This window comes from Peromyscus maniculatus, chromosome 1 (genome assembly GCF_049852395.1).
Source record: "Peromyscus maniculatus bairdii isolate BWxNUB_F1_BW_parent chromosome 1, HU_Pman_BW_mat_3.1, whole genome shotgun sequence".
In the NCBI taxonomy this organism is placed as follows: Eukaryota; Metazoa; Chordata; class Mammalia; order Rodentia; family Cricetidae; genus Peromyscus; species Peromyscus maniculatus.
Genome location: NC_134852.1, coordinates 4926773 through 4952244, shown reverse-complemented (window position 1 = coordinate 4952244; position 25472 = coordinate 4926773). Strand labels below are relative to the sequence as shown.

Sequence of the window (25472 nt, the reverse complement as noted above, 5' to 3'; positions counted from 1 at the left end):
GAGTTTTCCTGTCCCAACTGCCTGCTCCCAAATAACCACTCAGAGGCATGTTACTAGCTCTAACATTTAAATTAGCCCACTTCTATTAATCTTTGTTTTACCACATGGCTTGTGCTTGTGGCTTTACCTGTCCTCTAGTATCTCTTGCTCCCTCGGTAGCTGGATTGTTTCCCTCCAGACATCACTGTTCTTTCCTGTCCTTAGTTTGGTTTTTCCACCTAATCTTATTCTGTCCAGATATTTGCTAATCAGTTTCTTTATTAGACCAGCTACAATCACATATATTCACACAGCATAAAAGAATATTCCACAGCAGTTTCAGGTAGTGGCTGGTTACAGTGATTATATAAAAAGTCAAAAAACCTTCCTCTGTAATAGTGAATAACACACTGAGTCAGAAACATCAGAGAAATCTCATAACCCATAGGTTCCATAATTACTTTTGAATAAAGGTCATCAAAGGCCTCACAATTATCTACAATGAAGCTCTGTAACACTGATGTAATAAATTGAAGACATTAGAAGATGGAAGTAACTCCAATCCTCATTGGTGCAAAACATTATTATTGTGAAAATGGAATACTTTCTAAAGGAAACCATGGATCTTATAGCTCAAAGAAAAATGCGGTGCTACTCTTTAAAAAAAAACTTTCTTGTAATTCATTTGAAAGATTAAAATACTCCCAATCTCCTAAGTTATCTCCTTTAAAAATAATCAGTATGGATGAACAAATATCATGCTCACAGTTTATATAGCAGAATCCTAATAAACAAATGATCATAGCAGACAAAGTAGTTATAATAAATAGAGAAGTGGGCATAGATGGAAGTTAGACTCCTGATTTTTGACAAAGATAATAAGACACTCATTTGAAAAAAGAGAGTATCTTTCACAAGTAGTGCCATGAGACAGACATCTGTAAAAGAAAGAAACTATACCCCTATATTCCACTGTGCATAAAAATCAAATCCAGCTGGGTAAAGTACTTCAACTGAAGACACCTGAAACTTGTATTTCAAAGAATACATACACATTAGGATTTTCTGACTAGGATTCTAGCCATAGAGGAAATAAGTAAAAAAAAAAAAAAGAAAAAGAAAAAAGAAAAAAAAAAGAAAAGAAGGTCATGAAACAATGCAAAATTAAGACACCTATGTGTAGAAAGGACATTTGTGGATAGAGTCCAGTGGTTACTGCTGCGGATCTTCAAAGGCACCCTGAAGATATTGAAAAAGCTTTGCTAGCTGTACATCTGTCCAAGTGTTAATATCAGGACTCTACAAAGGACACAAGAATCTAAGTGACAAGAACATAAGCCATTGGGTATGGAACTGAACAACAAATTCTCAAAGGACAAGTACAGAGGTTAATAAATATTTAAAATAGTTTTCAACACTCTTACACACCAAAGATGAAAAATAAATCTATGAAACTCCATCTCACTCCTGTCAGAGTGTCTACCCATGAGGAAACAATGACAACAAAGGATATTAAGAATGTGGGGTGTAGTGGGTAGCCATTCCAGCTTGGTTCTGGAAGTTCCAACCCCCATTGAGACTCTGGCAACTGTCACGCCTACGAGGCGGGGTGAGGGGAGGCGCCGGGGACCCGAGAGCTGGATAGGCCAGCGCTCTCTCTGGGCGCTCTCTCGGTGCTGGGACGCTGACCGGTGCAGATTGACTGTGCAGAGCTCCGGAGAACACCGCTGGACTGTGTTACACCTTCCCCAGACCCTGCGACCTACCCATTACTTAATTTGTGAGTTACACCATTAAATAAATATCCTTTCAAAATAATTTCTCCAATAGTGGGGGAAGGGAAAATTTATTCACCATTGGTGTGAGTGCTAACAGCAGTGGGACTCAGTGTGGAGTTTGTCCAAAAGATAAAGATAAAACTTCCACATAATTGAGTTAATGACACCTTCACATGTACCTCATGGACTCTATATAATTCTACAGAGAGACTTTCACATCCACATCATTCTTCTCTATTCCCGATAGCTAGGAATTAAAATCAGCATAAATCTTCATCAGCATGAGAATGGACAATGAAAACATGCAAAACATGCACAGTGGAAAATCATTCAATTTATAAGGAAAATAAAATTCTGATGTCTACAGCAAAATGGATGCATTTGGAAAATATTGTACTGAATAAATAAAACCAGAAACAGAAAAACAAGTGTCATGTGTTCTCTCATTTGGGGGTCCGGGTTATGAATGTTTACAAGTGTGTTTATCCAGGAGTACACACAGAGACTAGGAAGGTAGAGGGTAATCAAGTCGAATTAGTTTTGAAAGGGGCTTTGGAACACATCCGAATCCTATCTGGATCACTTCAACCTGATGAGTGGTGGCTTCAACATTTTCAATTCTCCATATATCCAAATTGAGGGGGTCTTATGTAGGTGAATATAAATGTCTATGTACTGATATCACCCTGCTCACCTTTCCCAGGGTCATGATCCTTCTAAGCAATAACAGGTGTGACTGCTCTGATGAGTTGCACTTTCAAAGTGGAAGGTCTGGAGTGCAGAACATCTGGTGACCAGACGGTGCCAGCTGAGGACTGCCACCACTGGTCTTTCTGCAGAGTCCTCATTGTTTGGGCTCACATGTGTGGCAACTTCTATGATAAGGAAGCTTAACTAGAGGCCATGACCCTCATGCAGACATTTTAGAACGTCTATAAGCTACTATTTGAAGGGACCAGGTAGCTGAGTTTTGAAGATAAAAAGACAGATTCCCTATGCATGATAGGAGTACATCATGGGAAAAGTCCTGAGTCTTTAGAGACAGATAAGGCAATAGTAGTACAATCTTATGGAGACCCTGTATGAGCTATTCCTTGCCTTTATGACTTCTAATTTAAACTTCTTGAACTAGTCTTTCTGACTGGTCTCACATTCTCAGACATGATGTGAACACCCTGGTTCACATACACCCAATACACAGACAGGCACTGGGGCCCAGGATCTTGTGCTGATTTCATCTGAATTCCTAGGTACAGAGAAGCCTCCACTTTTGTGGCTGATAATGCCCTTCTGGATTGAAATCTTTTCCAAGTCCATGTTGTGAGTTGAAGGAATACACAACAATATAATAAAGGGTGATGATCGGTCGAGAAGTGAGGAGATAAAGGCTGCTTAGATATTTAGAGTCAAAACAAGAAATGAAAACAAAGTGAGAGTAGTTATAGCTACACATTTTGTCTACATCAGCAAAATTAAAGAGTGCCTCCATGCATTGACTGCAAATTGGCTGTTCTGGTTGATGTTTGTAGTTGGGTTATAAAATGAGGTCCTAACTTAGTATGTAGTAATCTGGTATAGTATAATCATGAAAGGATATACAGCGTGTAAAGAATTTGAATTTCATTGGAATATAGTAATATACCATAAGAAAGCATGATAAATTGGTGAAGTGTCTTAAGGGCTTCAGAAACAATACACTATATTCACACAAATTTGCTGTACTGAATGTCAAATACAAAACATTGAGAGACAGGCCCGGCAGCGGCGGCAGCCACAGGCAGAGGCAGTTAGGCCCAGCAGCAGCGACAAGCAGAGGCAGGTAGGCCCACTGCGGCAGCCGGCAGAGACATACAGACCTGGTGGTGGCCTGCAGAGGTAGACAGGCAGAGGCAGGTAGGCCCGCGGCTGAGGCTGACAGAGGTAGATTGATCAGGCAGAGGCAGGCAAGCCCAGTGCAGAGGCAGGTAGGCCCAGCAGGTGGCAGCCGAAACATAGTTTCAATAAAGACCAGAAACAGAGCTATTACCTGCTGAAGAGCTAGTGAAAACACACTCTTAATCAAAAGCTTGGAACAGGGACGCCTCTAACCCCAACACCGGGGAAAGAAGCTGTCTCCTTGGGACGGAACCAGAACGAATCTGAACACTCCGTCTGAGACCAACCCAGGGCCCAGCTGCTGATCCTGCAAAACCCAACAACTTGGAGGTGTTGGTGAGAATACCCCTGCTCAGCTGAAATCCATCTGGGAGAGGATTCAGATGCCTACAGTTTGAAGTCTGAAGAAACAAGATCAGCTGAGGAGTTGACCAATGAACAAAACGTGACCTGGGAACACAAAAGAAGGCACTGCCCAGCCACCAAACCAGATCACCAGAATCATAAGTATATACTTCACTGACTGAGATCAGCTCCTCCTGAAGAAACAGCCCAATAGCACAAATTTAACCAAGAACTCCTAGTGAACCAAGACTGAAAATTAGACCAAGAGAGGCACTCTCAGATGCAGACCCCACCTGCACTGAGCAGAGGAAGAGATGAGTACACGCCAGTGCAAAAATACAGGTAACAACATAAAGACCTATATGGCATAATCAGAACCTAATGATTCTGCACCTGCAAGACCTGAACATACCAAGACAGAAGAAATCAATCCTAAAAATGACTTTAAGAAGATGATAGAGGCCCTTAAAGAAGAAATAAAACATTCCCTTAAAGAGGAAATAAAAACTTCCCTTAAAGAGGAAATGAAAAACTCCATTAAAGAGGAAATAAAAAACTCCCTTAAAGAAATGGAAGAAAAAACAAACAAAAAAGGGAAGAAATCAAATCAAGCCAAGAAAAAGCAATTAAACAGATGAAAGAAACATTCCAAGATCTGAAAAATAAATTTGAGACAATAAAGAAAACACATGCTGGGGGAATGCTGGAAATAGAAATCCTGACTAAATGAACAGGAACTACAGAAACATGCATAACCAACTGATTGCAAGAGATGGAACAGAGAATCTCTGACACTGAGGACACAATATCGAAAATAGATTCATCAAAGAAAACACTAAAGACAAAAAAGTCGTAACATAAAACGTCCAAGAAATTTGGGACACCATGAAAAGACCAAACCTAAGAATAATAGGGATAGAAGAAGGGGAAGAATACCAACTCAAAGGCACAGAAAATATATTCAACAAAATCATACAAGAAAACTTTCCTAACCTAAAGAAAGAAATACCTATGAAGATACAAGAAGCTTACAGAACACCGAATAGGCTGGATCCAGAAAAAAAAAAAGTCCCCTCGCCATATAATTCTAAACACACAGAACAAAGAAAAAATATTAAGAGCCACAAAGGAAAAAGACCAAGTAACATATAAAGGCAAACCCATCAGAATAATACCAGACTTCTCAATAGAGACTATGAAAGCTAGAAGATCATGGACAAATCTTATGCAGACACTAAGAGACCATGGATGCCAACCCAGACTATTATACCCAGCAAGACTCTCAATCACCATAGGCAGAGTAAACAAAATATTCCAGGATAAAACCAGATTTAATCAATACCTGTCCACAAACCCAGCCCTACAGAAAGCACAAGAAGGGAAAATCCAAACCAAAGAAGCTAAACACATCCATGAAAAATCAAGCAATAGATAATCCCACACCAACATACACCAAAGAAGGGCAATACAACACAACCACAAAAAATAACAGGAATTAACAATCACTGGTCATTAATATCCATCAATATCAATGATCTCAACTCACCTATAAAAAGACACAGGCTAACAGAATGGATAAGAAAACAGGACCCATCCATCTGCTGCATACAAGAAACACACCTTAACTTCAAAGACAGACACTACCTCTGAGTAAAGGGCTGGAAAAAGGCTTTCCAAGCAAATGGACCAAAGAAACAAGCTGGTGTAGCTATCCTAATATCTAATAAAATAGCCTTCAAACTAAAATCAGTCAAAAGAGATCAGCATAAACATTACATATTTATCACAGGAAAAATCCACCAAGATGAAGTCTAGATTCTAAACATTTATGCTCCAAATACAAAAGCACACAGATTCATAAAAGAAACACTACTAAAGTTTAAAACACACATCAAATCCCACACATTAGTAGTGGGAGATTTTAACACACCACTCTCACCAAAAACAGATCTACCAGACTGAAACTTAACAAAGAAATAAAGGACCTAACAGATGTTATGACTCAAATGGACTTAATAGATATCTACAGAACATTCCATCCCAACACAAAAGAATATACCTTCTTCTCAGAACCCCATGGAACCTTCTCAAAAATTGACCACATGCTTGGCCACAAAACAAATCTCAACAGATACAAAAATTGGAATAACCTCCTGTATCTTATCAGACCACCATGCCTTAAAGTTAGACCTCAACAACAACAAAAATTATAGAAAACCCACAAACTCATGGAAACTGAATAATGCCCACCTGAAACACCAATGGGTCAAGGAAGAAATAAAGTAAAAAATTAAAGATTTCCTAGAATTCAATGAAAATGAAAGTACAACATACCCAAACTTATGGGACACTATGAAAGCAGTGCTAAGAGGAAAATTCATAGCTCTAAATGCACACATAAAGATGATGGAGCAATCCTGTACCAATGAATTAACAGCACAACTGAAAGTTCTAGAACAAAAAGAAACAAACCCACCCAGGAGAAATAGACGCCAGGAAATATTCAAATTGAGGGCTGAAATAAATGAAATAGAAAACAAGAGAACAATACAAAAAAATCAATGAAACAAAGAGTTGGTTCTTTGAAAAAATCAACAAGATAGACAAACCCCTAGCCAAATTAACCAAAAGGCAAAGAGAGAGCACCCAAATTCACAAAATCAGAAATGAAAAGGGAGACATAACAACAGACAATGAGGAAATCCAGAGAATCATCAGATCATACTTCAAAACACCTGTACTCCACAAAAATGGAAAACCAGGAAGAAATGGACAATTTTCTGGATAAACACCACATACCAAAATTAAATCAAGACCAGATAAACCATTTAAATAGACCAATAATCCCTAAAGAAATAGAAACAGTCAGCAAAAGTCTCCCAACCAAAAAAAGCCCAGGACCAGATGGTTTCAGTGCAGAATTCTACCAGACTTTCAAAGAAGAACTAATACCATTACTCTTCAAAGTGTTCCACACAATAGAAACAGAAGGAACACTACCAAACTCTTTTTATGAGGCTACAATTACCCTGATACCCAAACCACACAAAGATGCAGCAAAGAAAGAGAACTACAGACCAATCTCCCTCATGAACATTGATGCAAAAATACTCAACAAAATATTGACAAAACGAGTGCAAGAATACATCAAAACAATTATCCATTACGACCAAGTAGGATTCATCCCAGGGATGCAAGGATGGTTCAACATATGAAAATCAGTCAATGTAATACACCACATAACCAAACTGAAAGAAAAAAACCACACGATCATCTCATTAGATGCTGAAAAAGCCTTTGACAAAATCCAACACCCCTTCATGATAAAGGTCTTAGAAAGATCAGGAATACAAGGAACATTTCTAAACATAATAAAGGCAATTTATAGCAAACATCAAATTAAACAGAGAGAAACTCAAAGCGATACCACTAAATTCAGGAACAAGACAAGGCTGTCCACTCTCCCCATATTTATTCAATATAGTACTAGAAGTTCTAGCTAGAGCAATAAGACAACAAAAGGAGATCAAAGGGATACAAATTGGCAAGGAAGAAGTCAAACTTTCACTATTTGCAGATGATATGATAAGTGACCCCAAAAACTCTACCAGGGAACTCCTACAGCTGATAAACTCCTTCAGTAAAGTGACAGGATACAAGATCAACTCAAAAAAATCAGTAGCCCTCCTATACACAAATGATAAAAAGGGCTGAGAAAGAAGTCAGAGAAACATCACCCTTTACAATAGCCACAAATAATATAAAATACCTTGGGATAACACTAACTAAACAAGTGAAGGACCTTTTTGATAAGAATTTTAAATCTCTAAAGAAAGAAATTGAAGAAGATATCAGAAAATGGAAGGATCTCCCATGCTCATGGATAGGTAGGATTAACATAGTAAAAATGGCAATCTTACCAAAAGCAATCTACAGATTCAATGCAATCCCCATCAAAATCCCAACACAATTCTTCACAGACTTGGAAAGAAAAATACTCAACTTCATATGGAAAAACAAAAGACCCAGAATAGCTAAAAGAATCCCATACAATAAAGCATCCTTTAGAGGCATCACCATCCCTGACCTCAAACTCTACTATAGAGCTATAGTAATAAAAACAGCTTGGTACTGGTATAAAAACCGACATACAGACCAATGGAACCGAATTGAAGACCCTGACATTAATCCATGCACATATGAACACCTGGTTTTTGACAAAGGAGCCAAAACTATACAATGGAACAAAGAAAGTATCTTTAACAAATGGTGCTGGTATAACTGGATGTCAATATGTAAAAGATTACAAATAGATCCATATCTGTCACCATGCACAAAACTCAAGTCCAAGTGGATCAAAGACCTGAACATAAATCCAGTTACACAAAACTTAATAGAAAAGAAAGTAGGAAGTACTCTTGAACGCAGTGGCACCAGAGACCACTTCCTAAATAAAACACCAACAACACAGACCCTGAGCACTACAATTAATAAATGGGACCTCTCGAAACTGAGAAGCTTTTGCAGGGCAAAAGACACAGTCAATAAGACAAAAAGGCAGCCAACAGAATGGGAAAAGATCTTCACCAACCCCACATCTGACAGAGGATTGATCTCCACAGTATATAAAGAACTCAAGAAACTAGACATCAAAATACTGAACAGTCCAATTAAAAAATGGGCTAAAGAGCTAAACCGAGAATTCACAAAACAAGAATCACAAATGGCTGAAAGACATTTAAAGAAATGCTCAACATCCTTAATCATCAGAGAAATGCAAATCAAAACAACTCTGAGATAACACCTTACACCTGTCAGAATGGCTATGATCAAAAACACCAATGACAGCCAATGTTGGAGAGGATGTGGAGCAAAGGGAACACTCCTCCACTGTTGGTGGGAATGCAAACTTGTACAACCACTGTGGAAATCAGTATGGCGGTTTCTCAGAAAATTAGGAATCGAACTACCTCAAGACCCAACCATCCCACTCTTGGGCATATACCCAAGGAATGCTGATTCATACCATAAAGATACATGCTCAGCTATGTTCATAGCAGCACTATTTGTAATAGCCAGAACCTGGAAACAACCTAGATGCCCGTCAAGGGAAGAATGGATGAAAAAAAATGTGATACATATACACAATGGAGTACTACTCAGCAAAGAAAAACAATGAAAGCATGAAATTTGCAGGCAAATGGATGGAACTAGAAAAAAATCATCCTGAATGAGGTAACCCAAGCCCAGAAAGACAGTCATGGTATGTACTCACTCATAAGTGGATACTAGATATAAAATAAAGAACAATCAGACCACAACCCATAGAACCATGGAGGCTATATATATAGCATGGAGGTCCCAAGGACAACTGTGGCTTATAATAAATTTCAGTTTTACTCAATTACTGAAAAAAAATAGCCAAACGAATGGAAACACATGAATTATGAACCAAAGGCTGAGGGGCCCCCAGGTGGATCAGGCCCTTTGAATAGTTGAGACAGTTGATTGGCTTGATCTGTTTGGGAAGCAACTAGGCAGTGGGACCGAGTCCTGTGCTCATTGCATGAGGTGGCTGTTTGAAACCTGGAGGTTATGCAGGGACGCTTGGCTCAGTCTGGGAGGAGGGGACTGGACCTGCCTGGACTGAGTCTACCAGGTTGATCTCAGTCCTCGGGGGAGGCTTTGCTGTGGAGGAGGTGGGAATGGGAGGGGGGAGGGGTGGGAAGGGGAGGGGTGGGAGGGGGGGGAACAGGGGAACCTGGGGCTGATATGTAGAACTGAATGGTATTGTAAAATAAAATAAAAATTAAAAATTAAAAATAAATAAATGTACAGAAAAACATTGAAGAATATTTACACACATGACTTGAATATGTTTGTGATCACCCACAGTTGATAGAGTAAATATTTTTTGCAATTCTGTTGTTAAATGAATAAAATTTGTGAATGATCCAAGTGCAAGAATTCACAAATTTAGATTTCATCAGCAAATGAAACCAAAACACAAAAGCAATAGTCAATGCAAGAGAAGTACTCAAAATGCAGCTTGTATTTCAGCGCGACAAAAAGATGGATACAGAATTAATGTAGCCTAATATGATCACCTAAAGAAATAACAGCCTATGGGACCAAATGCCAAATTATAGCTTTATATGTGAGTGTTCAGACAGTGAAGAACAATCATGCTTCAAAGCTCTTTAATTTAAGAAACATAGAAGCTAGTTTTTAAGGTTTTTCCTCCTAGCATATGTTTTCTCCCTAATGTGATGAAGTGAGTTCCTTTCTGGCCTTAATAGTATGATGTAGCACTTGGGGGCAAAGATGATGCCTAAGAGTGATGTACTGGAAGCCAAGATAGAGAGGACTTCCATAGCCACCATGACCTTCCCCTTGGTGCTGTGGTAGACAGGGAGGAAGCTGACCCAGACACTGCAGAACACCACCATGCTGAAAGCCAGGAACTTGGCTTCATTGAATGTGTCAGGCAGATTCCTGGACAAAAAAGCCATAAGGTAGCTCCCTAGGGCCAGTGTTCCCAGGTATCCCAGGATGCAGTAGAAGGCAATAGCTGAGCCTTTGTTGCAAATGATGATGATGTGTCCATGTTCTGAAAGGACATCTTTGTCAATAAATGGAGGAGAGGTTGCCAGCCAGATTCCAGAGAGAACAACTTGCAGCAGGGTGCAGATGGGAATGATGAAATTGGGGGCCCTTGCTATCAGCAGCCACCTCCTCATTCTCCGTGGAGTAGTGACCTTGAAGGCTATAAGTACAGTGAGAGTTTTGGCCAGCACAGTGGAAAGAGTTACAGTGAACAGAAGTCCAAAAGTGTTCTGCTGTAGGATACAGGTGATTCTGCTAGGATGGCCAATGTACAGCAAGGGACAGAGAAAACAGAGGGTCAGAGTGATGAGCAGGATGTAACTGAGATCCTGATTATTGGCCTTGACAATGGGAGTGTCTCTGTGCTTCAGAAACACCCCAAGCACAACAACTGTGAGTGAGGAGAAGCCCAAGGACATGAAGGTGAGTGTCTTCCCCAAGGGGTCATCATAGGCCAGAAATGTCACACTTTTCTGTAGGCAGTAGTTCTTCTTTGTATTTGCATAGTGAGTTTCTGGACACTTCACACACTGGTCCACATCTGGCAGAAATGCAGGTGATCATGAGTGCATACTCAGGTTTTCCCTTTTATCCTAAGCCACTTTCTTCTCTCCTCCAGAACATTGAAATGTCATCAGATACAAATACAGAAGGATTAAACTCCATTTGCCTTCTGCTTCATGCTGACAGAAATTAAACACCCCCAGTGCTTTCTCTGTTGTTACTCATATGATATCCTCACCTTAGTGACACTGTGGTATCTGTTCTATAAGTCATTAGAGCACTGATATACATTGCATGAACCTAGAGATTGTCTTTTCATCAATACATCTCCATTTTCAAGAGGACATGGAAATTCAGTGTGATAGACAGAATGTACTTTGATATCCTTATCTTACAATGGTATTCTTTTATATGAGTCCCAAATATACCTACATTCCTAAAGTCCATGGAGTTCTCTATTTCCTTATTCTTTGAAGGATCCTGAGTGAATTAGTATTTTTAAATTATTAAAGCCTTGAAACACTTCACCAGTGACACTGTTCTCATAATTCTGTACAACACTATCTATGTTATGAATAGGAAAGACTGCTCATATTTTCTAAAGTATCCATGGAACAATATTTGATCCCTTTGTTCCTGACATCTTATCATTTTTCTTAGATTATCATGCATGCTATGGATTTTTCTCTCATATTTCCATTATATATTTCTATATAGCTTTTTGTTTTCAATATATATTAAACTTCTTTATATCATCACATTTCCATTCACGCTCCCTATATAATACATTTGATCTTGATTTTTCCCTCCTCTATTTCTCCCAGATCATACTGACCTCCATGAACACACAAGTCCACAGTTTCTTTCTCTTTAACATGGAAACAAAACAAAAAAAAATCAAGTCAACAATCAAGATCTCTCTCTCTCTCTCTCTCTCTCTCTCTCTCTCTCTCTCTCTCTCTCTCCTCTCTCCCTCTCTCTACCTCTCTGTCTCTCTGTCTCTGTCTCTGTCTATCTCTCTCATACACACACACACACAAACATACACACTCATACTATAAAGCAAGAAGGTACAAAATAAACTATAAAGTAAAAGTCCAATAAAAACAAAACAAACAAACCTGAGGCCAATGAAAGCAAATAGACAAAGAAACATCTGAGGTCATTTTGTGTTGGTCATCTACCCTTGGGCAACAGTCCTATCATTAAGGGTTCTTACAATACCCAGTGATAGTTCATTGGGAAAACTTAGTATTCCTTTACAAGTGGACATCAATTGCAGAAATGGTCTTGGTAAGAAGTGGCAGCTCATGTCCAATATTTCATCTGCATGCTTTGATCCCATCTAGATTTACCTGGGCAGGCCCTGTGCATGCTGCCACAGTGCATGTAGGTTCTTATATGCCTCAGTCCTGTTGTGTAGACTGAATTTTTACTTTTGTTGATATTGTTATTGAATATAAGAATTAATTCAATTTTAGTAGCATTAAATCTATGTCAATATATTTGATTTTCTTCCATTTCTTCAGCTTACATACCTATGCTCATTTCATTTATTTAAAAATAAATAAATCTATTTTTATTTCGTGTGTGTGTGTGTGTGTGTGTGTGTGTGTGTGTGTGTGTGTGTGTTTCTACAGGTCTAGAAATCATGAGCATCCCGGGCCTGAAGCGTCCAGTATAGGGCATAACTGGAGTTACAGAGACTGTGAGCCACCATGTGTGTCCTGGAACCTGAACCTGGATCCCTGGAAGAGCAGCCTGTGCTCTGAACTTTGGAGCCATCTCTCAAGCCCACATGAATAGTTTCTGAAGTTATATTTTTACACTGTACTTTCATGTCTCTCTTCTCCACTGTTACTCCTTCTCTTCTCTATTTGGAGTATTTCTTTTGCTCTTAATGGCCTAGGTCATAATACAAGCTTCATATGCAGAACTCCATCTCTTTTTAAAGAAAGGCATCTAATATGCAAGCTATACAAATTACTTCATATAGTACTAAACGTGTTACTTTATGGAATAGTTTCAGATTACCCTACAGTATTTGAGTGAGTAGCTATTAAATTTTCAACTGTCTAATATTTGTGCATTATTCTCATCCTTGGCCTTCATTTTCCTTTAATATCTAGTTATTAACATGTAGCCCTATGGAATTTGACTATAGTGGGTGAGGTGCTCCTCCTTTGTGCAAACCAACAAGCACATGAATGTAGTACATGTCCAGTGTGTATAAGTGATACACATTCAAGGTAAGGATGAGGTGCTCCATCTTGCCAACCTCAATATATTTGATGAAAGAACTAGATCTATGTACATATAAAGTGTGAAAGGATTCCAATTATAAAAAAAATAAAATTTAAAGAGTCCCTATTATAGAGGTAAAGAATGTAAGTCCACAAGTATTTTCTAAATAGTATCTATTCAATTAAAATATTCCAGGTATAAAAAACATAATTATTCATAAAAATGTTAACAACATAAATCTGTGTATGATTTCTCTTCTTATTGCACATATCTGTCTGTCTGTCTATCTGTCTGTCTGTCTGTCTGTATCTATCTATATATCTATCTATGAAATGATTGGCATTTACCTGTCTCATTGGAAATTTCATTCTCTGGGCAAGGGGTACAGTCAAAGCAACAGGCAGCTTTGCCCTCCTGGTGAGTTTTTCTGTACCCAGGATCACAGCTTTCACTGCATATAGACTGCGGAATCTGAGAATAATAAAATAAATGATAGCAAATATTCCAGTTTTAGGGAATGTGTAATAGGCAGAGTGTTTTCAAATATGGAATCATTAATTTGTTTTTGTTGAATTGTTTCTACTAGTAGAATGAGTCATTCAAAGGTCCATGTGGTCAGCACTTGGCCTTAATAACACAACTTTGTTGGAAAATGGTTGAAAGATAATGAGGCAAAGTATAGAGGTAAAACTTTAGGTCCTTGGTAGCATGTCTTGGTGAGACTAAAAATCTACTGTCTCTTGACTCCTGGATACAAAGGCTTATACATTTTTCTTCCATAGTAATGGTTCATCTTGTCAACTTCATAGGTCTTAAAACCACTATGGAAACCAATAAATGAGGATAATTGTAAAAGGTTTTCCAGACTATGTTACTTGTGGTCAAAAATCCTCTCTAAAGGATGTGGCCCCAAGATATTGGCTCTGGTCAATGAATGAATGAAAAGGAAGAAAGGATGATAACAGTAGCATTCAGCTACCTCTGCATCCTGACTGTTGATTCTCTAAAAACATGGCCCTCTGAAGTGATTGAATATACCTTCAAACTGTGAGCACAGAAAAATGATCCTATATTTTTCATTAGGTAGTTGTTTTTGCTGCAGCAGCTAAATCAACAACTAATACATCTATTCATTCTACTCCTGTTCTTCTACATTGAATTGTCCTTCTACAAAAAGCAAAAGACCATCTGATCCCTGACTGAAACCTTTCAAGATGGGATCAAAATAAATATGTCAAGTGACTCATGACAATGATAGAAGTAATCATGAAACAGATAGTATATTTAGGACATTAAATAAATGAGCAGATTAAGAAATAAACAGTTCATTCAGCAAAATCAGGTATGAAGGCAATTCATTATATTGGTGGTCATTATGTGCCTATAAATGGGCCCTTTGTGAGCAGTGAAGGGTCATGATACACAGAAATATAGTTTTTGAAATTTATATATAGGTCAAATACTGAAGGAAGATGAAACCCACCTCTGTTAATCCTGTGGCCCACTGTATCATGTGAGAAGATAAGTACAATTTCTGGCCCTCTGGAGCATTTGGAGAAAATGTTCCTACTTTTGCTTTTATCCCAAGACCTTTTGGGAAATTCCAAAAATTGAGAATGTCATATTCTACATATGATTGCCTTTTCTGATCCAGAACCACATGGTCTCCAGCATTATTGATGAGTAGTGTTTTCCTTAGGAAAGGGTGTAGCTAAAAGAGATACATATTGTTATCTTAAATAATCTCCAGAGTAGTAAAACAGAGGCAGATTCAGGGAACATCTCTCCTTTTTTTCATTTTTATTAAGAAATTTTTACTCACTCAACATACCATACACAGATCCCCACTCCTCCATCTTCCCACCCCCAGCCTGCTTTCCCAAGCCACCCTGGATCCCAACTTCCCCCAAATCGAGGTCTCTCCTGGGGAGTCAGCAGAGCCCAGCACACTGAGCCTAGGAAGATCCAAGCCCCTTCCAACTGCAGCAAGCTCTGCAAGGTGTCACACCACAAGCACCAGGTTCCCAGAAGCCAGTCCATAGACCAGTGACAGATCAGGGAACATCTCTTAATGATTTTAATCCTAATTGTGAAAAGCACCTTTAATATAGGTACCAATCACATCAAATAAATGATACCCTAGGATAATGAAATTATCGTTATGCATCTAAAATATTCGAATCAGTTTCACTAGAAAACTTAGAAGCAAGCACTCAGAGTGTGCATAGAGAAAACTTTCCCCTTTGTTGAAAGTATAGTCATACCCAACTAAGTTTTGAAAATATTTATAATTTTACTATATAAAATAAATGATTTTATGAGTGATAACTTACATAACATAAGCATCTTAGAAGATTTCATATCCATTGAGACCATCTCTGCCTCTGACTTTTCTGTTGTGGGAAATCTCTGGGATAAATGGACTTTTATGCTGAAAATTTTACCCTAGGAAATATTGTGTGACACTTTGCAATACAACTACATAAGGACTTAAAACAGTCTCCACCTTGCACAGTCTCTCTTAAAGATTTTTCACAAAATAATCTAAAATACATATTGTCTAGTTTGATTGCATTTATCATTTTTGGTGTTTGATATTGCTGATGTTATAATACACAACAGTAGCATTACCTGCCAGGGGAAGAATTCCATCTCTTTTCCTTTTCCACGAGTATGAAAATATATTTGATTGAGCATCATGTCATGTAGACTGTGGGCCACAGCATACACTGCATTGTACACATTGTAACTCTCTTCACTCATGGTCATGTCAAACATGTTCCCTGGCAAAAAGCCCAAGGAGGCATTAGGCAGACAGTTATCCACAATTTTACAATCTTTTCTCGAAAATGAGCAATTGAAGAATGAGTGCCACAATACATGAAGATATGTGTCTTGTGGGTATTTGAAAGGATTGGCTGTCTGAATAAAATCTGTAAAATTAATGATCTCCTCCTTGTGGTGTGAAAAAATAAGGGCCCCATGCAATGAATCTAACAGGAAATAGTTATCAAATTTGAAATGATCCCAGTGTGAGTTCAGGACCCAGACTTTCCATGTAAGTAACTTCTCCTTAATATTTGCTATTAAGCTTAATAAGGAATCAGTGTCCCCATAAATAATTATCACGTTTGCTGATGATTCCAGGATCTGCACCTGATTTTTCCAGGATGTTGTCATGAATGAACCCCTGACGGTTAAGACCATTTCCACAAATGCTATGCAGATTCCATTTTTCTCCATTTCACTTCTCAAATCTGACAGAATCAGGGCACCTTTGTCATCATCTATGATGAACAGCCCAACCCAGTTCCAGTGGAAATGAAGCATCAAAGATACAATGCCAAGTTTCAGAGATGTGTCCTTGGGGGCCACCTGGTACAGGGAAGAAAACCATCTTTTTTCATTCAGAATAGTATCAAAAGGTCCAAAAGTAAGCTGTAGAGAAAAACAATCAGAGAGAAGAACATTGTCATAAAATTCAACTCAATTCTACAGCAATGATTTGAAGCCTGTAGGGCAACACTACATTGAAGGTAAAACCTGCCTTCTTAAGGGTTTTCCAAAATGTACAGAAAATACTAGGTTCATTAGTGTTTGTCACTACTCCACCCTTTCCTTTCCCTCCATTCTAAGCTAGAGAAATATAGATGCATCACCATTTGTCTGCATCATTTCCCTACCCATTCAGAGTGATTTAAATTGCCTTGTCACCAAGCAGAGTTGACATCATGTCCTATCCCATATCTCTCACCTGTGGATATTTGTAAAGACCCAGCAGTGTCCCTATGTATTCTGATATTGCCCATGATGGTCCCGTAAGTACAGCAGCTGACATGCCCGCTCTTGCACATCTGTAGTTAGGGGGAGCATAACCAGGGCCCGAAAATGTACCAATAAGATTGGCCAGAGTGTATCTTTGACCATCAAAAACATTCTGGACAATGAATCCCAGGGATGTGTTTGGTAAAATATCGGGATTGCTGTTGATCTCCTCAATGGCAAACATCATGGCCAAAATACATTGGTAGTTCCTCAACTTAAACCTGCACACAAGGGAGACCAGTATTAATGATAAACACTCACACCACACAACATGTGATATATGTGTAAGTTTAGTTCAATGGGTTTTACAGTTTGAATGATTCTGTTTCCAAAGTCCATGTTTAAGTATCTTCCCAGCATTTACTATAAGTAGAATAGGAATATTGTAAATGTAATTCTTACTTGATAACATTTTGTTGTATGTAGTTATACTGTGTTAAAGTTAAAACAGTTCTCGCTATTTAGAAAAAAGGGAAAATGTTGTAGACTATTATTTTATGTATGTTACTTTTATTTATGTTGCATTTGTTTAACTCTGTGAATCTGTATTACTTTGCCTGCCTAAAACACTTGATGGTCTAATAAACAGCTGAACAGCCACAAAAAAAGTCAGAAAGTATAATTGATGCCCAAAATTTTGAGAAGACAGTTTCAACACAAAACTTATTAGTTTAAAAGCTTTAAAAATATTGATAGAGCTCAGATGACATAAATAAGGACTCCTTTATGTTACTATGCATTATATACCCATCAGTGCAAAAATAATGGGACAGTGTTTCTCTGTTTCACTTCAGAGACTTGGAGTTTGGCATTTTGTTCTGCTGGGAACCAAGATACAAGCACACTGTGGGCAACTTAATGGGGGTTTAATATCCTAGCCCGACAGTATTAAATGTGAGTTGTTCACTAAAAGCTATTCACAAACTGTGTTGTTTTTATTAGGTCTACTTACAAAGTACTTTCATGAATTTCCACTAGTTTGATTTGGTCATCTCTTTGCATGGTAAGATAACTGTGTAGCTTGATTTGCTTGGTGGGTGGGTGCTGGAGGTAGAATCAAAATCCATCCCTGGTGCATGAGGGGGCTTTTTGGAGCCCCACTACCTTGAGCAGCCTTGAGGGAAGGGCATGGACTTACCTTTACTATAAGTGCCCCGCTCTGGGAGGCCTTGACTTTTTGTAGGGAGGAGTGGGGTTGGGTTGTGGGGTAGATGTGGGGAGGGGGAGGAGGGAAGCGGGGTATCTCAGATATGTATGTACAATGAAAAATAATTTCTTAATAAAAAAAGAACACTATTGTTAAATATACTTGGGTTTTCTTAAACTTTCTATATAGACCATGCCTCCTTGAAAACCTGTCTGTGCCATAAAATTTTACAGATTATAGGTGTGAACCACCACAATATCCAGCAACATATTTGGTTTGGATAGCACATAGATTGCCAGAAAATGTATAATTACCATGATTAAAGTTGCAAGGTGGGCATATTAAACTTCGTAATTTAATCTTTGTACATTTTTTACATAGGATGAATTATCATCCTCTATGCCATAAACAGATATTGATGTCATGATGATAAATATATTCAAAAGTATAATTATTACTGAGAACTATGGGAAATCAAAACTTAAAGAAACCAATGAAAGTAATTGAGGATTAAACAGAAAGGATGTGCTGTCACATATGATGAATTATCATCCTCTACGCCATAAACAGATATTGATGTCATGATGATAAATATATTAAACAGAAAGGATGTGCCATTACTAAAAAGTATGATCTTGATAATTGATAAACAATAATATTTTAAGAAGGATGACAATGGGGTCAGAATTCACAGACTGGTCAGTAGGAAAAGTAGGAAAGGAACAATATTCTGTGTGGGTTGATAAGTGTTTCCAGCCTCACATCATTTCTATTCTATAGCAAAAGAGATTCAATAAATACTCATTCTTCTGAATGAAAGTGATGAAGATAACCCAGTGTACAATTTGATATTCACCTGATCTTTTTATTTTCAGAGAAAACCCAATCATTAAGAGTCTGAATTATTATGGAAGGAAAATGCTGTAGTATAGTTAACATGCTTTTCCCCCTGTTATTTTAGATTGGGGATTCATGACCAAACATGAAAAAGAATAAAAGTTTAAACAGATAAGTGAATACCCTATCTGTCATCATAGAGCCTTCATCCAGTAACTGATGAAAGCAGATGCAGAGATCCAGAGCCAAGCACCATGCTGAGCTCCAGGAGACCATTTGAAGAGAAAGAGAGAGAAGATGGATTCTATGAGCAAGGGGCATCAAGATCATGATAGGAAAAACTACAGAGACAACCAAACCAAACTAGTGGGAACTCATGAACTTTAGACCAAAAGATGTAGAGCCTCCATGGTACTGGACTAGGCCCTCTGCATGAGCTAAACAGTTGTGTAGCTTGATCTGCTTAATGGGCTCCCTGGCTGTAGGATCAGGATCCATCCGTGGTGCATGAGCTGACTTTTTGGAGCCTACTACCTATGGTGGGACACCTTGCAAAGCCTTGGTGCAGGAGGAGGGTCTTGGACTTGCCTCAACTGAATGGACCAGGCTCTGCTGACTCCCTATGGGAAGCCTTACCTTGTTGGAGGAGGGAATGGGCTGTGGGTAAGCAGGTGGAAGGCTGTAGGGTTGGGAGGAAGGAAGATAGGGGTATCTGTGGTTGGTATGTAAAATTAATAAAAAAGATAGATTTTGTACAATTAAAAGTTCTTGTCTTTTTACACCTTCAGAATGAAGTATCATATATATTTAAAATAAACCTTACATCCTAAAAGATTTTCAAATAACCTGTAACCAGATATTATGTCCTTCAATTTGAAAAATACTGAAAAATGGTGACTATCCACAGTAAAACTAGAAAAAAATCTTAAAATATTACTTTTCATATTCATCTAATTCATGAGCTGTTTCAAGTTATTAATATACAAATGCATACATAACTGATACAATGCAGCTTGGATATACTAAGTCAGCCATATTTCTAAGTTAGTGTTAAAGAAAAGCACACTCATACACAATGAGAGAAACTTTGTCATTATTACTTTGCAAGGAAATTAACCACCATACATGAAAGATTCTATAGTGTTCATCAATATGTGCTTATGTAGATTAATTTGCTTTAATCAGATGGTAGATATATTTTGTACCTATTAGACATAATTCTGTACCTATCAAACATTTATTTACCACCTTTCAACAAGAAAATTAAATCCAGTTAGAAAATTAGTCACCACAAAAAGTAGTGAAATAAAAAATAATGCTAGCCCCACAACTCATGATCTTTTGTAGTTATGACAATGAAGATAAATATACTTATAATGCTACCATTAGAACATGAGGAAATTTAACTGGAGAAAGACAGAACAAGAGACTTTTGTAATTACATACATACTTTCCCACACCTGTGTAAAAGGTTTTTCAAAAGCATGAAAGCAGTTGTGATCCTTGCAGTGTATATAGTTGAATGAGCCTCACTCTCTATGCAAAGTATAATTTGCAATTGTTTTGTCTAAATCAAACATGTTGGTTTTTATAGCTTTTATATTTTTGGTTGTGAGCCTAGCCTTTTAATGGCTGAGCCATCTCTCCAGCCCTTTCATAGCTTTTAGAATAGCAAATTTACTTTAGTTTCATTTTTATACATCATAAGATATAAAATCAAGCTTACACAACATTTTCATCATTTACATATTAGACAACCCAGCCACAGAGAACTCACATTATTACAGTCCCTTTGCAGGCATGGGGTTGCTGCTGTATAAGCTGAAGAGGGACTTAAGCTGATGCACAGTGTTGTCTGAACTGCTGAGATTGGAGAACAGAGAAGAAGATGAGGAACAGGGAGGAACAGGGACACCATCTGCTGTAATGCAGACAAATCTCCTTCTTGCTTACAAGGTCGAATGTCTGGTAGACCATACAGCTTTTTAACCTAACTTGAAGTAAGCAATCATCTCTGGAGCCAGTAGACTCTTCCACAGAATATTTTATCTTTTAAATTTTTCTCTGTGCCTTCATTGTATAAAATTAAGAATTAACCTATTACCATATTACAATAACCTTCATGTAAAATAACATTCCATGCTTGAACACTTTCTCACTGCTCTCCACAGCCACATTTCAGCAGACACAGAACTGCCATACTGACAATTAACCATCCTCAGTTCTATGTTTATTTTAGGTGATTTTCCACCCATTGCCTTCAACCTAACTCTTGAATATGTATTTCCATGTTGCCTCTGTTGAGTTCAGACTTGAGATCAAGCTGCATTTTCATTTTCAGACACTTATTGTGTGATTACCCACAGCTATGAGCATGTCAGCTTGGGTAGAACATCCTTGACTTCTTCTAAACCCTAACACACATGATTTTATAACTTTAGCAGGACCTAGATACTCACTTAGACTTGCCTGGCACTATGTCTTAATCTTGTATCTTTGAGAATAACTAAAAGCAGTATTCCAAGATCTCATCACATTAAGGGGCACAGGGAAACACATTCATAATAATGAAGAAGTATACATGGAATTTTCATGGAACTAACAGGTAAGCATCTAAGTTATCAGATAATGCAATTATTAGAAGTCAGATGAAAGAATCTGAGGCAAATGAAGGCATTTCTAAAGCAGAAAGTTAGTCCAAATGTCTATTTCTGACATCCCTGATCCCAAATCTTGAGCAGCAAATACAAATAACACATGTCATTTACACACAACAAAATCCCTGATCACTAACTTCAGTGACATTCATTTCTTCTCACAGGAGCACAGCTAGACGTCTAGAGTTCCATCAAATACTCTATCATCTTTCTACTATATACTCCATCTACAGTAGAGCTAATATTGAAAACGTCCAAATCCTGAGGAGTTAGGGGCTTAGCTGAGAATATGAGGGATATTCCCAGTGTCTATCATAGAAAAGAAAATGAATAAAACCCAAATTCCCATTTCCCCCTTGAAAGCACAAGATGAGTCACTAAGAAGACTGCACCAGAGAAGAGATCTAGGAATGGAAGAGAGAAATAATGATGTTGGAATCCATACTTCCCTCAGTGCATATGAATGACAAATTTAGATAATGAATAAATGGAAAAAAGACATACTCAACCATATAATCTCTGTTAAATTTATACATCCGCCAATCAATTGTTTTGTTGAGTGGAGAGACAGCATATGCAGGAAAAAAACCAGTAATCACCACATTTCCTTTATCAATTAATCGGTAATTCCGTCTGATTAAGCACTCACTGCTGCTATAGGAGCACACAAGGACAGGAATCTGCAGAAAGCAAGAGATAAAAATCCAAGAGAACAGCATATTACAAAGTATCTGGCCACACATGAGCATCATAGCATGAACTCCAAGCATCCAGTGTGGATGTGCAGAGCTCATATGTGAATGCATGTTTGTTTAGAATTTTATTGGTGACTGGAGCTATCCCTTGAATCATCCCAAGTTCTTCCTGACAAGACTCTTCACTTCCCTGTGGAATTATCCAATAATTTCTTCCCTCAGGCTTTGAATCTCAGGCCCCACATTAACAATCACAAGACAGATGAAAAATATTTTTATGATCTTCTCCAGCCACAGGCAGCATGACTTCATCCAAGATCAAAGAGAACATGTCCCAAGGCATGAAATTATTTTGTTAGATTTGGTCACTAATGTGAACCAAGAAACTCCTTTTGAGAAAGCCATTTATGATGATACAAACATGTGAAACCAGATGATGCCATAGTATATGAAAGGGAAAAGGATCAGAAAAGGCCCATGGCAGGCCTGACCAAGTCACAATACCAGGCACTGGTAGATTAGAGACTATCAGTTGTTTTGCCTTCCAGGGTTCCATAAGTCACTGAATATTCTTTCTTCTCAAAACTTATGTATGAATGAATATATTATGTCCATGGCTGACTCTAAAAACTTTCTGTCTCTTTCTGATGAAAATAATAGTTCTGTTGAATTGATTTCTAAATGATTAACTTTATGTCAGTGAAAAAATCAAGTTTCCCGTTTGAATCTGAGCTTTGACCTTTTGAAATATTCTTTTATCCACTATGAATCACTGAATCAACATATTATCATGATACACTTTATTCCTTGAACATTGGGTCCACTGTGGTGATCTATTGTGTTTCCCAATATACTGTGTCCTCCAGTAAATCTCGTAAGGAAATCACAAAAAAAAAAAAGACTGCTACTATATAGAAGTCAGGCAATGGTAGCACACGCCCTTAATCCTATCACTTGGGAGTCAGAGATCTGTCTGCTTCTCTGTGAGTTCAAGGATACACTGGGAACAGAGCCTGGCATGGTGATACAGGCCTTTAATCCCAGGCATATTAACCATAGAGGCCTGGACATCTCTAAAGTAGGACAGGAAGTAATGTATCTGGGCTGAGACTGCAAGTGAGAGAACAGAACAGAAAGGAATATAGGTGTTGGTAGACAGAAAATAGCTTGCTTTGGAGGTTGCAGAGTTGGTGAGGTGAGGTTAGCTGTGGCTTTTCCTATTGCTCTGACCTCTCTCAGGCTTTAACCCCAATTTAGGCTACACATTTTTATTAATAAGACCATTTTGCAATTAGTGCTCCAATGATTGTGGCAAGAATTCAATAAAAAGCTGCTTGTGGCCTCACACGCCCTCTGGCTCAGGCCTGTGCTGCACTGCTCAGGCTGGAGCTCCACGCGGCTGGATCTTCATCCAACATGGGCCAGAGAAGTCTCTCTGGCTTTTTTTTCTCCTGGTGGGTGGTCAAAGTTGTTGGGGACTCACTCCGGACAGCTGTGTCTTGAACCTGTGTAACCTTCCACGATTTATCAAGCCTCGTGTAAATAGGAGGCTTTTAGTCTAACCTAGGAATGTAGGACTAAATAAACTTCTTGGAGCCTGTACTAAATCAGCTAGCTGTAGGGGCCTGGGACCAAAGTGACCTCCTGCTGACCCTCCCTTAGGAATTTTCTTTGTCCTCTCCTCACTCCTCCTGCTCCCCCTCCCTACCTGAAGCCCTGTTTATAAGCTCTAACACCCAGTCAATAAACGAGACCTTGATGCAACTCAGACTGACTCTGTCTTTCTTCACGTGCTTGGTCTCCTTTCCCTCTCGCCCCCCCCCCCATTGATTTCCAGGTGGTCCCTCCTCGAGATCTTCGAATAACCTGGCCTGCTGGACGGGTCACAAAGTCAATACCTTTTTTTTTTTTTTTTTTTGGTTTTTCGAGACAGGGTTTCCTCTGTGTAGCTTTGCGCCTTTCCTGGGACTCACTTGGTAGCCCAGGCTGGCCTCGAACTCACAGAAATCCGCCTGGCTCTGCCTCCCGAGTGCTGGGATTAAAGGCGTGCGCCACCACCGCCCGGCAAGTCAATACCTTTCTAAAAGAAGAAAGGGAGATAGAATATAGATATGATAGGAAAAAAGAGTAGATTTTAGAACCTACTTTTAAAGAGCAGCAGCTTGTTTGAGATGTTTGACATTGCTATGGATTTTAGTTTATTGATAGAAATTTAAATTTAATTTTGTTATACTATGTGTATATTTCTACTCTCATAGAAGGTATTTAAGGTATTATGCTTATACAACTCACTTAAATTGTTGATAATTAAATACCAATTAACAATTAGTCTTCTATGTTATTCAAACTTATAGTCATGTTTTCTAGGTATACATAGATATATTTCAGATAGTTAGGTAATCTTCAAACACTTCAAAGACCTATAGATATGGCATTTAAAATATTTTAAAAGATTTAGACTTTCTGGACAGTAAGACATGTCTGCTCCTGGTAGCCCCGATTTGCTCCAGAGAAGAGGATGGGTATTGAAGACACTCTATATGGAGTTTATCTTCTTCTTGGCAAAAATAGCCATTTGTGCAAGAAACTGTTCTTGACTGGACTGCTTGGTTGACTGGACATGCAGGAACCATGGGAAGATGACCACTGAACTTTGCTTGGCAAAATGGTCCTTTAGGTTCCTGCCTCCCAGAGGATACCATCAGACATTTAACAAGACACAGAGAGAAGTGACTGAGAGACTCTAGTCCTGTGAGCTGAATACAGATGTCCCTACTTTACAGAGGATCTTTGTATGACTATCCAGGCTGCCAGCTGTCTCTGTCTACTCTTGTGAGATTCCAAATGTTGCTTGCATCCTTCTCCTGTTTTTCAGGTAATATTGTATTCTTCTGAGCTCTTTGGTGTAGGTGAAGATTAGATAGTTATAATTTCCTTAGTTATAATGAAAGATAAGTTAGATATGAAACCTTAGACTCAC

The 25472-nt window shown here is 38.3% G+C and overlaps 1 protein-coding gene across 1 annotated transcript; it reads right to left on the bottom strand.

The window, feature by feature from the left end:
* Window positions 1-1191: 1191 nt before the first annotated feature.
* Window positions 1192-22516, bottom strand: LOC143267610 (vomeronasal type-2 receptor 116-like). Its single transcript, XM_076546527.1, has 8 exons — window positions 22302-22516; window positions 17086-17377; window positions 15963-16769; window positions 14815-15042; window positions 13679-13802; window positions 10215-11124; window positions 7246-7312; window positions 1192-1278 (listed from the first exon to the last, which is right to left on the bottom strand). The coding sequence occupies exons 1-8, from the start codon at window positions 22514-22516 to the stop codon at window positions 1192-1194; spliced, it is 2730 nt and encodes a 909-aa protein (XP_076402642.1).
* Between the last annotated feature and the right edge of the window lie 2956 nt (window positions 22517-25472).

Excerpts from the sequence above, each read along its gene's own strand:
- LOC143267610 (XM_076546527.1), bottom strand. The coding sequence starts at position 22,516 with ATGCTGTTCTCTTGGATTTTTATCTCTTGCTTTCTGCAGATTCCTGTC. Across the intron at positions 17,378-22,301 it reads AACAGAGATTATATGGTTGA|GTTTAAGTTGAGGAACTACC; the intron begins GTATGTCTTTTT and ends CCTTGTGTGCAG. Across the intron at positions 13,803-14,814 it reads GGGCCACAGGATTAACAGAG|ATTCCGCAGTCTATATGCAG; the intron begins GTGGGTTTCATC and ends TATTATTCTCAG.